Genomic DNA, 13,140 nt, shown 5'->3' with positions numbered 1-13,140 from the left:
GTAGCTGGTGTTCAAGTTATAGGGGGAATATATGTTCATTATTGCTTAGTAAAACTGTTCCCAGCTTTCCAGGGCCCATGGCTGCTGCATAATGAAAATCCCTGATGATCCGTGTAAATCTGATTCCAACTGTTCCTGCAACTGGAGTTGGAAGTTTATCTCCATGTCTGATTCCAGTGTTCATTACCATAATAAAGCCAAAATGACATAATAATCACCATATATATATATACCAAGCTTTTTGAGTGTGCAATGCGGGGGGATTTTTCTGGGTTGGTCACTTCAGTGGACTGACATCAGTGGATGTGATTTTTTTACTTGCAAATTGTGGATAATTGTCAGAAATCAGGGGAATGCTTTAGAGTGATACCTGACATGGTGCAGGTAATCTGTGAATTCTTTTGCATCTATAAGTTTTTGGTTAGTAGAATTTTCATTGGTGAATTGTTTTTTAATGGTAATTAAAGGCCACAAGTCACGCGCATGTGATGCCATGGGCATGTGCATAATGATTGAGAGCTGTGACCCTTTGCTTAGTGTCCCAACATGGCTATATGCCCTAGAAGCGCTTGGGGAGGATTTAAAATTCAAAAATATGTTCCCCCAGTTGTAGTGTGGACTCTATTAGCCTGTACCTCTAGAAGGGGAATGTTTTTTTTGAAAATAGATGCCCTTTAAATTTTTTTAATCAATTCTTATAGAGAAAAATGGGCTGCAGTTGGACGTGTTTTCAGTTAGTCTTAGGGACCCTTTAACTACCTAAGACTATTAGCTGTGGCTATTAGCCATTCAGTTTAGCAGAAAGTAAGTCATGCGACTTCTAAATGTAACATATTATTTTGTTTACAGGTGATGCCATTTTTTTATTTAATTCAAATTTGAATAAGTAAATTAGGGTTTGGATTCAGTTTTTCATTTGTGGAGAATTCACTATATGGCTGGATCCAAAAATTAAGGAATCGATGCATTCCTGAGGATTTAACACGACTACTTTGTTTCTCGCAAGCAAAGTGGAGAAAAATGATGACAAGTTGGGTGACACAGCAATGACCATAACAAATTCCATAGCATAGAAAATAAAGGTATAGGAATCATACCTCACCAAGGGAAAAATATCGCCTAGGAATCTGGGAATCTGGATATACAGTTTCCAAGTACCAAGAAAATGGATTACACTTCAAATTCTCTCTGAGGGCTTTCCTCTCTGATACGTCCCCGTAATCCACCTTGACGACACCTAAAAAAGTGAAGACACACATGAATTAAATTATGTTCCATATTGAGCCATGAACCACATTTGTTTTTGTTACAGTACTTTACTTAGTAATCTATCTGCAAATACCAAAGGTTCTCACAATTCAGGTTCCCATTGGTCCAACCTTTGGTCAGAGAGCCTTTTAGTTCATGAAATACAGTACATATACAGTGACACCTCAATTTTACTACCAATTTAGAATGCATTGCATGTTTTCTCTGATTTTATATTAACATTTTGCCATGATGATCCCAAAATGGTTGTTTTTCCTGGTCCCCTGAAAAATGTAATTCGCGGTAAATTCCCGCGATTCGTCGCTGGCGAAAAAACGAATGCCAGCGACAAAAAAATGGACGCCAGCATCAAAAAACGGACGCCAGTGTCAAAAACGGATGCCGGCGTGAAAAAAAGGAAGTTCACGGGAAATTCGCAAATTTTTCGGCGAAGCAAAATGCCCCAAATTCGCCTTTCACTATGTATCAGTCATTAATTTTTTCAAGAACAGCATTTCAGTATTCGCTGCACATATCACCCTCACTGACCTTCAAGCTGGGCATTCAGTTTTTTCAGTACCTTATAAAGCAAATGGCTATTCTTCCTAATTCTCACCATAAGTGGTCTTTAGGCTGAGTCCTCCCCCACTACTACTCCAAACCTTAATTAATTATGGGAAGCTTTTAGTTATTAAGACTAAATGACACACATAGGGGAGTATTTCTCATTGTGAGTAAAAAAATTACACCACATATCAACAAATCATTTTATAAAACTGCTTATTTATGCCACTGTGTACTTCTTTCCGGTGTAAACAGAAAATTCCATGAAAAAATATGTTGATCATCTATCACAGGAAAATCTGGCATTTTCATACTCCTTCATAAGTTGGCCATTTATTTTATGCAACTATTTTACATTGTTTCTCTGCCAAATTTTGTTTTGCACAGCATAATAAATTGGCCCCTTTTAGCAAGCAGTGTCAGATAGTGTAATAAGGGTCGGACTGGAGCACCGGGACCCACCGGGGTCAATCCTTCCGGGGTCCAAGCAAATGTATAAAAGCGAGTGCGAGTGCTAGCCAGATTAGGGGAGCGGGCCCAGTCTGACCCTGAGTGTAATCAATGACAGCAGACCCAGTGTTTATAAATGACATTCTAGTGTCAGAGCATGAACAGCTGAACACCATTTTTCTTTATGCGGTGTCAGAGCCCAAAGCAGTGCCAGGCCCTAACACACTTTTGAATGATTAAAACCTATAAAGTGAGGATTAAGGATTCAAAATTTTAACAAGCAAATAGTTACATTTGAAACACCTAATATCTTTTAGGCATGATAAATATTGAAACTGCTCTCTACCTTTTCATACAGCTGTACTGATTTCCTGTTTTTTTCTGTGTGTGCCTGATTTTTTAGATATTACTATTATTTTTTAAAATAATGCAGATGTATTAAATCTGCCATACCTCTTAATTTCTCATAAAAATCATACAGGGATCCTACTAATCATGTTAGAGCAGGATAGATTAAGCCTTCTAGCTTAAAAAAAAATAAAAAAACTTAATAGAAAGAATGGAAAGTTCTCAGGCACCAGCTTATGCACAAAGGTAGGTACATTGTACACAGATTAATGAGAATTTCCAGAGAGTTTTCCGTGTTTGCTATTGATTAGCATGCTTACGCTGTGTATTTATGGGTTCTGCCTCCTGCTTAGTTTCAATTATGCACTTGGTACACTGCCAAAAAACTGGTCTAGTAGCTAAGTGTTTTCTCTGATTTGGACAAGTGGACCGAAAAGCAACGCTTTAATAAAGCTTTGAATATCAGTGAGCCTTGGGGGCTCGGTTGGCCTGGCCCTGCAGCCCAGTTTTTTAAAGGGCTGCCCAAGTCAAAACTGCGTGCCTGGTTTTCCAAATTAGGAAATCTGGACAGGACTTTCTTTGACTGACAACGACTGACAACGATTAGCCAATCGCCTATTGCTGTGTAATAGTCCCACCCCCTGATATCACTGTCCTAACTATGATGTCACCTCTGCTCCATGAAATCACCACCCAGCATTGCTCTGCTTGGCACAGGTTAGGGGGGGGGGGTGATGACTAACTACAGGCAACACTTTATTTAAGGGACAGCTTCAGGTCTCTGTGTTCCAATCACAGAGGCCGACAACAATTCATTTACACTGGAAGGCAGGGTACAAAGTGCCAAAAAAGGCAGATTGTGACATTTCTTTTCACTTTGCACCCTGCCTTCCAGTTAGTAAATTAACCCTGTATTCCAGCAATCATACAAAAAAAACAAAAAAAAAAAAACACAGCATCTTTTTTTCAAGTCCTCCAGAGCGTGTTGGCCAAATGATGCAAGAGGATCATTCAATAAGGGTCATGATATCTCATCATTTTAGTGTTGCCAGAGTACATCTACTTTAAGTCAATGTAAGTGCAAAATGCCCTGTCCTGTCACATTCTCAATTGTCCTCTCTCCCTATCTGACTGCCTGGCTCTGGAACAGTCTTCATGCTTTTACACTGCGCTGTGATAAATCTTTTATATGGACACATACTCTACATATACAGCACATATGTATTTAAGGAATGCAAAACATACTAGTTAACAATTACTGTTTGGACAAAGAATTTTAGGGCATTGTAATATGATATACAACATGCACTGTGCAGGTCTAAACTTGCACATAGATTAGCATTAACATTTTAGTTTTCCTCTTGACATAGCAAGTAAATTAAAGTCTACATTGAAATCGTCACTCAAAAAATGGCAATTTATATTTTTTCTCTTGGGTGAAAATGTGGTTTGCAGCAACTTTACAAATCAGTAATATAGTAACATAGTAACATAGGGTTGAAAAAAGACACATGTCCATCCTTTTTTTTTTTTTATTAACTACCTATCTGCCTATGCTTTTACTCTAAAAGCATTTTCTAAAGAACAAGGAAAGCTAAAAACAATGGTGCAAACTTTTTGGGTGGCCCCCAATCGCTTACCTGACCGGCACTGGACCACGTGTTCATATTCTCCCTTGCCCTTGCATGCCCGAGAGTTCATGTGCATATCTTCCGACTTCATTGACTCTCCATTGCCCAAAACTAGGATGATGGCAGGGAGGAGAGGTATGTACCCAGCACCCCTCACCTTTGAACACAACGCACATGCTTTTTGTGTCTTGTCCCTGGGTCCAGAGTAGTTATAGTTATGGCAGAAGTGTAATTTTCTCTCTTCTTCAGAGGCAAAAATGCATCAAAAGTGACCTGGTGCAAGGTTTGCCTAGGAAGAAGAGAAAAGGTGGCAGCAACTTGCCCTATGGAAAGCTATTATGGCCTGGGTAATCACCATATTGGCACTGCAGGGAAGCAATTTATATTTGTAATATTACCTGGGATTTTAAGTTCATCCTTATAAGATACTTTACTGGCGTCAAGTAAAGGAGCTTGGATTTCAAAAGTTAAAAAAGGGGATGGTCGAATCTTTGCCGTTTTGCCAAAAAATTTGGGAATTTACTGCTAAATTCACGAAACTGTGATAAATTTGCAAAATGCATTGAAGTCAATAGCCGTCAAAATGATTTTGATATGAGCGACAATTTTTATACGCGCGATTATTTGGTTGAAATGCATAAAAGTTAAATGCCATCTGAATAATTTTTACGCCCGACAATTTTTATGCGCACGCCAATTTTGACACGTGCCAATTGTTTCTTGACGCGCCAGATCTTTCGCTGACGAATTGTCGCCGCAGTTTTGCAAATTCATTTGCTTGCAGCGAAACATGAAAATTCACCCATCGCTAGATAAAATACATTGAAGTGAAAATGTTGTAGTGCCATGATAAAAGCTAAATGTGCCTACATAATAGATTTACATAAAATATCCAGCAGATGGAACCATTGTACCATTCTATAAAACTAGACCACTCTGTATGTAACTTATACAGTCTGCATTATGACATCCTTCAGAGATCAACAAATCAAACCAATGCTGTGCAAAGTGCTGATTTCAGATTGACATGTTCATCCAACAATCTAATGAATTTTATAAGCCTTCAATTTAGTAACATTTACATTCAGAACAGCAATTACATTAGTTGGTGCTTGCTTAAGCAGCAGAATCACAATCAATTGATCTTTATATACTTTATATGCTATTTAAACTGGTATCCATTAAGTTTTTTATAACTAATAACTTTGAAGCTTGTGTTTCTTATTTGAAGACCAGCAACACATGTCCATCCTGGACAGACATGTATAGCAGACACCAGCAAAGGGCAGAGCTAACTTGGGTTGGTGGAGGATCAGGATAGTATCTTTCAGGACTGGGTCTAGGTTAACTGAAATGTTATAGTGGTCTAAATCAGTGACCCCCAACCAGTGGCTCATGAGCAACATGTTGCTCACCAACCCCTTGGATGTTGCTCCCAGTGGCCTCAAAGCAGGTGCTTATTTTTTAATTCCTGAGTTGGAGGTAAGTTTTGGTTGCATATAAACCAGGTGTACTGCCAAACAGAGCCTCCTGTAGGCTGTCAGTCCACGTAGGGGCTACCAAAGAGCCAATCACAGCCCTTATTTGGCTCCTCAACTCATTTTATATTTTAATGTGGCTCACGGGTAAAAAAAACTGCTGGCAAAGGACAGTCTTTGAGAACTTGATTTAAAAATAATCCTTTAGGGGTTTGTATGTAAAAATACTGTATGTGTGTCTCTGAGGTCCACTTGGGACCTTACAGAGTACGGTTGTCATAAACCACGTCATAAACAGAACCACTCATTATTCCATAACAGGTCAGTCCCCAAGCATTCTGGATAATAGCTCCCATATCTGTTCTTTCTTTGTTACTAGTTTCCAATTCTTTTGGAAAGATCCTTGACAGATTCCTTAATATCTTCAACTAATCTTTAGAAAAGGGATTAGAATGCAGGTGATGGCACCACAACCTTTTGGATTTGGGCCAGCAGTAGGGTTGTCACCTTCACTCCAGTCCCCACTCACAGTACAAGAATAAGATATAGGAGAGGTGACCATATATAGTGGGCAACAGCTGGGGATTTTATCTTTCCTATCATTTACCAAGCTTTATGGGTATAGATGATATTAAAAATGATATATAAAATCCTTATAGATCCCCATCACACTCTCTTTGCTTTATACTACTTGGTTGTTTTAGATGCTGCAGTCTCTTTTTAGGGTGGGTGTTCACTGACAACAACACCCCATTATTTTAAACATAATAACATAGTAGCATGGTAACATAGTAAATTTGGTTGAAAAAAGCCACACGTCCATGAAGTTTAACCTTTTAAGTCTATATATAACCCGCCTAACTGCTAGTTAATTTAGAGGAAGGCAAAAAAAACTATTTGAAGCCTCTCCAATTTGCCTCAGCGAGGGAAAAAAGTCCTTCCTGAGATAGCAATTAGACCAGTCCCTGAACCTGGTCCAATTAGGAATGCTGATGTATATATATGCTGTATCACTCCTCCCATGCAACTCCAGACTACCAGAAAAAGCTTCTACTATAAACCACATATTTCAGATGAACCTTTTCTCAGTCAATACGTGCTTTGATTGCCATGATTCTCCCCTCACTAGGTTTCCCACTACACTGAATATGATAAGAATTGCAAGAAAACTGACTTCTGAAGAGGACAAATTCAAAACTTTTTTTCAAAAAAAATGGACAGCTATGCAATTTTGTACCACATAAACATCTTTGATTTACTTAAAACCTTTATTTCCCAACATATGGCGTCACCATAGGCACAAAGATTGCACTTAATTGTATGCATTCTTTTATAGGACACAGAAAGGCTTTTCAGGGCAGGCCTATATTTCTTGCAATGCTGCAGAAGTATATGATTAGATATCTATCTGGGAAAGTAATACATATTTACTTATGATAATAATGAGAATAACTATAACAATCTCTTGAATTCATGGTAAATTACAGCCAGCCAAATATATTCCATTTTAGAGTGAGATATTCTCATGGTAGATAAGGTGACGTACAGTAAAAGTACTTCAAAGCAATGTAGGAATAATTATGCCATCTCTTTCAGCTTTCATCATTGCCCATACATGAATAATATGCTCTGTGGGCAGAGGAGGAGAAATGGATGGGACTACTATGATGAGATTCTCACAAAGCAAATTTCACTCCTATCACAGATTAAAAACAATTAAAAAAAAAAATGGCAGTTAAGATTAATTCATATTTCTTGAATTACAATAAATAAATATGTAACTGTCATCACAAGATTTTTTCAGCAGCGAGCCTTGCAGGAGTTAAATGCAGTATTTTCTAGATAGCCAATAACCAGTTATTGTTTTATAAATGAGCAGTTGTTGCTTACTGACAAATCAATATCCAGTCAGGAATTTATTTTAGCACAGGTAATTTCAAGATAAGAAAGCAACAATACATTATAAACACAATATAATGAAGTATCCCTAGAAAAGTATAACCAATGCCAGGTCCCTGTCTTTTTCAAGTGTCTAACATGATTATTATAAAATTAAAGGGAACGCTTCTATGGAAGCAAAAATGTTCACCGTGATATCTTCATAGGTGAAAGATCAGGATTATTCTAAAGCAACTGCAAATTCCCAGCTTTAGTCCTCAGCCTCTCCCTTTACTTAATATTTTTCTTTCTTTCTATGAAAGCCGGACATCTTTGTCAGACAATAGGAACTCAAGTAGCAGTATAGATGCAGAGGATATTAGTGAAACTTCACCTTCATTAGTAATCTTATGAGATCAAGGACAGAGTCAAGTGTAACTAGAGAACTGGATTCTGGATGTTGGTGTAATGCAGGGTATCCCAAACTCAGAACAGACTCCAAGGACCCAGTCACAGTTCACTCTTCCGCCTATAACAGTCACCTTTGGCTTCAGGACTAGCCCTCCGCTACTCGGATGCCGCCAGGTCTTAATGAGATGCTCAAGAAGAGAGTTCTGAGCAAGCAAGAGAACCAAGCGTGAGGTAGTAGAACAGGAAACAAGAAGCGAGATGAAAGGAGATGAAAGAGTAGTCGGAGTCACAGGCTGGGTCAAACACACCAAAGGTACAGAAACAGACTTCTGGAGAATAGTTGGATAACAGGCAAAGATCAGGACAGGCGGCTTAACTGGACAAAGTCAGGGACAGGCAGAGTCAAAGATCAGTGTAACAGACTTGGAAAATGCACCCAGGAACTATAGATAGACCTTTATGTTGGGCAATGCAAAAAGGTACATGGTGCCTTTAAATAATCAAAATTCACCTTTAAATCAACTTTTTTAGTATGATGTAGACAGCGATAATCTGAGACATTTTGCCAATTGAATTTTATAATTTTTTTATTTTTATTTTTTTTGCATTATTTGGCTTTTTATTCAGCAGCTCTCCAGTTTGCAATTTCAGCAAACTGGTTTCTGGATCAAATTGACCCTAGTAACCATACATTGATTTGAATAAGAGACTGGAATATGAATAGGAGGGAGCCTGAATAGAAAGATGATTAATAAAAAGAAGCAGTTCTAATACATGTGTAGACTAAAGCTGGCCATGGATGTAAAGATGTTTAAAAGATCTTTTCGTTATCGTTAGATCAGGGGGCCGATTCACTAAGGGTCGAATATCGAGGGTTAATTAACCCTCGATATTCGACTAGGAATTAAAATACTTCGAATATCGAAGTCAAAGGATTTAGCGCAGATAGTTCGATCGAACGATCGAAGGATAATTCCTTCGATCGAACGATTCGAAGGATTTAAATCCAACGATCGAAGGAATATCCTTCGATCAAAAAAAGTTAGCCAAGCCTATGGGGACCTTCCCCATAGGCTAATATTGACTTCGGTAGCTTTTAGATGGTGAACTAGGGGGTCGAAGTTTTTTTTAAAGAGACAGTACTTCGACTATTGAATGGTCGAATAGTCGTACGATTTTTACTTAGAATCCTTCGATTCGAAGTCGTAGTCGTAGTCGAAGGTCGAAGTAGCCCATTCGATGGTTAAAGTAGCCCAAAAAAAACTTCGAAATACGAAGATTTTTAACTTCAAATCCTTCACTCGAAGTTAGTGAATCGGCCCCTAAGTGTAACGACCATGCGTTATCTGGAACCTTGTTCAGCGAAAAGTACCTGTGGATGCGCAGGTAACCCCTGTGGGTTCCAGTGTTCACCGTCACCCTTTTGGGGCCCCGAGCTTTCTGCTGCAGAAGCCGACAAGGAGGTGCCTAACAAGTCCGTAAGCAAGGTACCGGCAAGGATTTAAAGAAGGTGTAGTCAATGTCAAGCGAAAAGTTCAAGGCAGGCGGCAGGAATCATAGTCAAGGGTCAGGCAGAAGTCAAAAACCAGGAATTCAAAATCACAATAAACGGTTCAGCAGGAACAGTAGAACTGGAACTGGGCATTGTAAAAATGGTGTACTGGCCTTTTAAAGGGGATTTGGCGCCAAGGATTCAAATTTGGCGTCCAAGGATGACGTCATGACGCCCAGCATCAACATGCCAGCTCCACGATGACCAGCGCCTGCACACTAGAAGTCGGGAAGAGACGCACCGGGAGGTAAGGGAACAGAGAGATCTCCCAGCGAGTCTTACACCAAGCTTATCTTGAAATGATCGTTTAAATGTACGATTTGTCCAGCAACTAAAAAGCCCATTTCAAGTGATGTTGTCTAGTTGAAGCCAGGAAAAATGAATGCAGCTGCCTGCTTGGCCCTGCAAAGAATTGGACAATAGATTTCACTGTGACCGATGACAATTTTCTAACCTGGCCAATCAATTTTCTGACCAATGTCGGATGAATAATTGTTAGATGCAAGATCGTTTGATTCCCACGAACCTCACGATAATTTGATGGATTGGTTGGATTGCATTGAAATTGGTCGTTCGTCAAAGCTATGGGGGCCCTTATAGAGCCTTTGTTTTAAGATGCGTCAGTAACCCTTTTTTGAAAGCTAGGAAGAGTCAGTAGAAGAAGGCAAATTATTAAAAAAACTATTATGCAGGCTTAGAATTAGCCTATAACATTTTAAAAAGTGACTTCAAGGTGAACCACCCCTTTAATGGTATGAGCACAAGTTCATCCTTAGCCCTAACCCTAAAGTTCCTTAAATAAATGTCATCTTAAATGAAGGATTTCTGTGACTATAGCAAAATATCCAGCAACGGATGCTGGTAATAACCTGTATGAGGTAGTCTGTAGACAAACTTCTAGTTCATATAGAGGCATGTACAAAGCACGGGAATTACAGTATTTTTCATCAATGGATTGGTTCTAGATTCCAACCTCGGTTCTCCAACAGGTCAGAGTCCAACACCTGATCACCACACTCATTCTCCTTGCCTAAAATACATGCAATGTGTTTGCATTCTGCTAACAAGTTTTTTTTCGTTTTTTCAGTGACTCTTTCTGGAGAGTCATGTATATGCAGGAGGTTGTGAGTCAGGAGGTTGTTCAATTAATTGGTTACATAATATGGAGATATTCATTGTTTCTTGCATCTCTTTTAACAAATAAAAAAACAAACAAATACAAAAAGTATTGTAGAAGTGATACCTATATTGGCTAACAATAAAAACACATTGCAAGCTTTTGGAGCACCATGGCCCCTTCGTCAGGCAAAGGTCACATGAGCCAATTAATGGACAAAGCTCTGTCTTTTGCTTCCAAACTTCTTCCTGTTAAAGTTAGAGCTGCAGTATTTCTGGTCAGGTGATCTCTGAGGCAGCACAGAGAACAAAAGATGTAAAAGAGCGATATTTACTTAAATACATATTCCTGTTTGGTAAGATTCTTTAGTGTGCCACTTAATATGATATAAACTATCTGATGTTTAAGTATTCATTTTGGGAGAATAGTTTTCGTTTAAATCCATGGGAGGGGTAATTCATTTGAAAATAGTTAAGAGGCCCTTTTGGGACCCCCAGGAGTTGCCCATAATAATCCTGACATGCATAATGGGCTTATTAAAGCTTTTCAAAATCGACCATATGGGCAACACCCAGGTCAGAGTGCTAGAGTGAAGCCCTAAAATAGTTAAATAAGCATGGTACGTTTAATCCTCCTTGGTGTGGCATCTGTGGATCTGTAAAAGGTAAATTCCTGTGATATTTGTTATGCTATATACTTTAGGATTTTTCTCTGTAATAAGTCAATTTCCTTTTTAAAAATATCTATAGTAAGAGTCTAAATAGGTATAGAATCTTAAGGGGCAAATTCAATAAGGCGCGAAGCACCGAACGCTAGCGTTTTTTCGCTAGCGTTAGGCATTTTTGCTACTGCGCAAATTCACTAACGAACGCTGGCGTAGTTTCGCTAGTGTTACTTCGCAACCTTACGCCAGGCGAATTTTCGCTAGCGACGAAACTACGCAAATTCACTAACTTGCGCAGTGTAGCGAACGCTACCTTTTACGCTAGACTTCCTTTGCCACCTCAGACCTGGCGAAGCGCAATAGAGTAGATAGGGATTGTTTCAAAAAAAGTCAAAAATTTTTCTAAGTCCCAAAAAACGCTGGCGTGTTTTCTACATGACGGGTGATAGGCTGAAAAAGATGGAAACATTTTTGGGGCTCCCCTTCCTCCCCCCTACATTTCCTGACTCATGGCAACTTACCTAGACAGTGGGCACATGTGTAGGGCAAAATAAAAATTTTATTGGCTGATTTGAAGGTTTTCTAGGCATTTGTAGTGCAGATACGTGTTCCTCCATTGAAATTTGAATTTCGCCGCCGTATGCAAATTAGCCTTCGCTAGCGCAACTTCGCTTTATATAGCAAAACAACGCTAGCGCAACTTCGCAAACTTACGCTACCCCTGTGCGCAACTTCGCATTTTAGTGAATTTGCGGAGCGCTGGCGAAAATTCGCCTGGCGAAGTGCGGCGAAGAGCGGCGAAGTTGCGAATTTGCCCCTTAGGGAGAACTACCATGCAAGTGGCAGTTATGCACCCAACCAGGAAATTAGTAGTTAATACCTATAGCTGTTGATTTTTGATTGTTTCAGAAAGTAAAATATAGTCTGTTTCACAAATGTTCATATCAGAAAATGCAATGTTAAAAGAAAAACTGAAACCTTTTTAAAAGCTGAAATATTTATCCCATGATTTACAAAAAGAAGAAAAAGGAATTCCTTCCACTCAATAGCCTTTTGTTCTGAAAAGCACCATAAATGTTGGCAAAATACAAATTTTTAGTTTGTACACCAGGCAGTCACAGGAAAGAGAGGATATTTAATTCATATTGATTATTAATCAAGCTATGGTAGTTCAGTCCTTCTGGCATAAATCAATAGACATTTAACTGAAGTTGGAGGAAAGCGATCGATACATGTAAAACCAATCAGTATTTATGGTTCTGTTAGGAATTCTTTTAAATGTGGGCTATTTGCTTTTCTGCTATTAACTAGCAGCGAGTGTGCATTCAGTGAATCTATTGCTTTGTGTAAATTCTGTTATAATTGGGCACTGACTAATGTACTGTATTAAGCCAAAACTCAATGACCTGCTCAGAAATCGAATTGATAGTGTTCAGCCATTATATTTTAGTGCAATATGAAATAACTATGAAAACAGATATGGGGTAATTTACGACTGCTAGTACACTTAATTTCTACTTGTTTACCCACAATGAGTTGTGCTAAAAATTCCATTTATTAAAGGTACTTGCATCAAAGGGGACTCTTTGCACTTTCATATAGTTGCGCTCTGCTGAGTCCTGCTGAGAGAATGCAGCATCAAATGCTACAGCACAGTTCTGCTGAACGTATAGGGAGCACACATCACTTGCATGCTGAATGGCAGAAATAGTGACAACTGGACTTTCTAAACAAAACTGCATCTGATTCGAATCAAAGTGTGAGCACAGCTGTACTCATTTTAATGCATCCGCCACAAC

The 13,140-nt window shown here is 38.9% G+C and overlaps 1 protein-coding gene across 4 annotated transcripts in view; it reads right to left on the bottom strand.

Annotated features, from left to right (window-relative positions):
* The window catches only part of galnt13.S (polypeptide N-acetylgalactosaminyltransferase 13 S homeolog), a 170,924-nt gene that overhangs the window by 47,711 nt on the left and 110,073 nt on the right, over positions 1–13,140 (bottom strand). For all 4 annotated transcript variants that reach the window (XM_041577760.1, XM_041577761.1, XM_041577762.1 and 1 more), the window contains 1 exon segment: positions 1,098–1,237. In XM_041577760.1, coding sequence (XP_041433694.1) covers positions 1,098–1,237 — 140 coding nt within the window.

Source organism: Xenopus laevis, chromosome 9_10S (assembly GCF_017654675.1).
Source record: "Xenopus laevis strain J_2021 chromosome 9_10S, Xenopus_laevis_v10.1, whole genome shotgun sequence".
NCBI classification, from domain to species: domain Eukaryota; kingdom Metazoa; phylum Chordata; class Amphibia; order Anura; family Pipidae; genus Xenopus; species Xenopus laevis.
The sequence above is the reverse complement of the archived record's forward strand: the minus strand, read 5'-3'. Positions and strand labels throughout refer to the sequence as shown.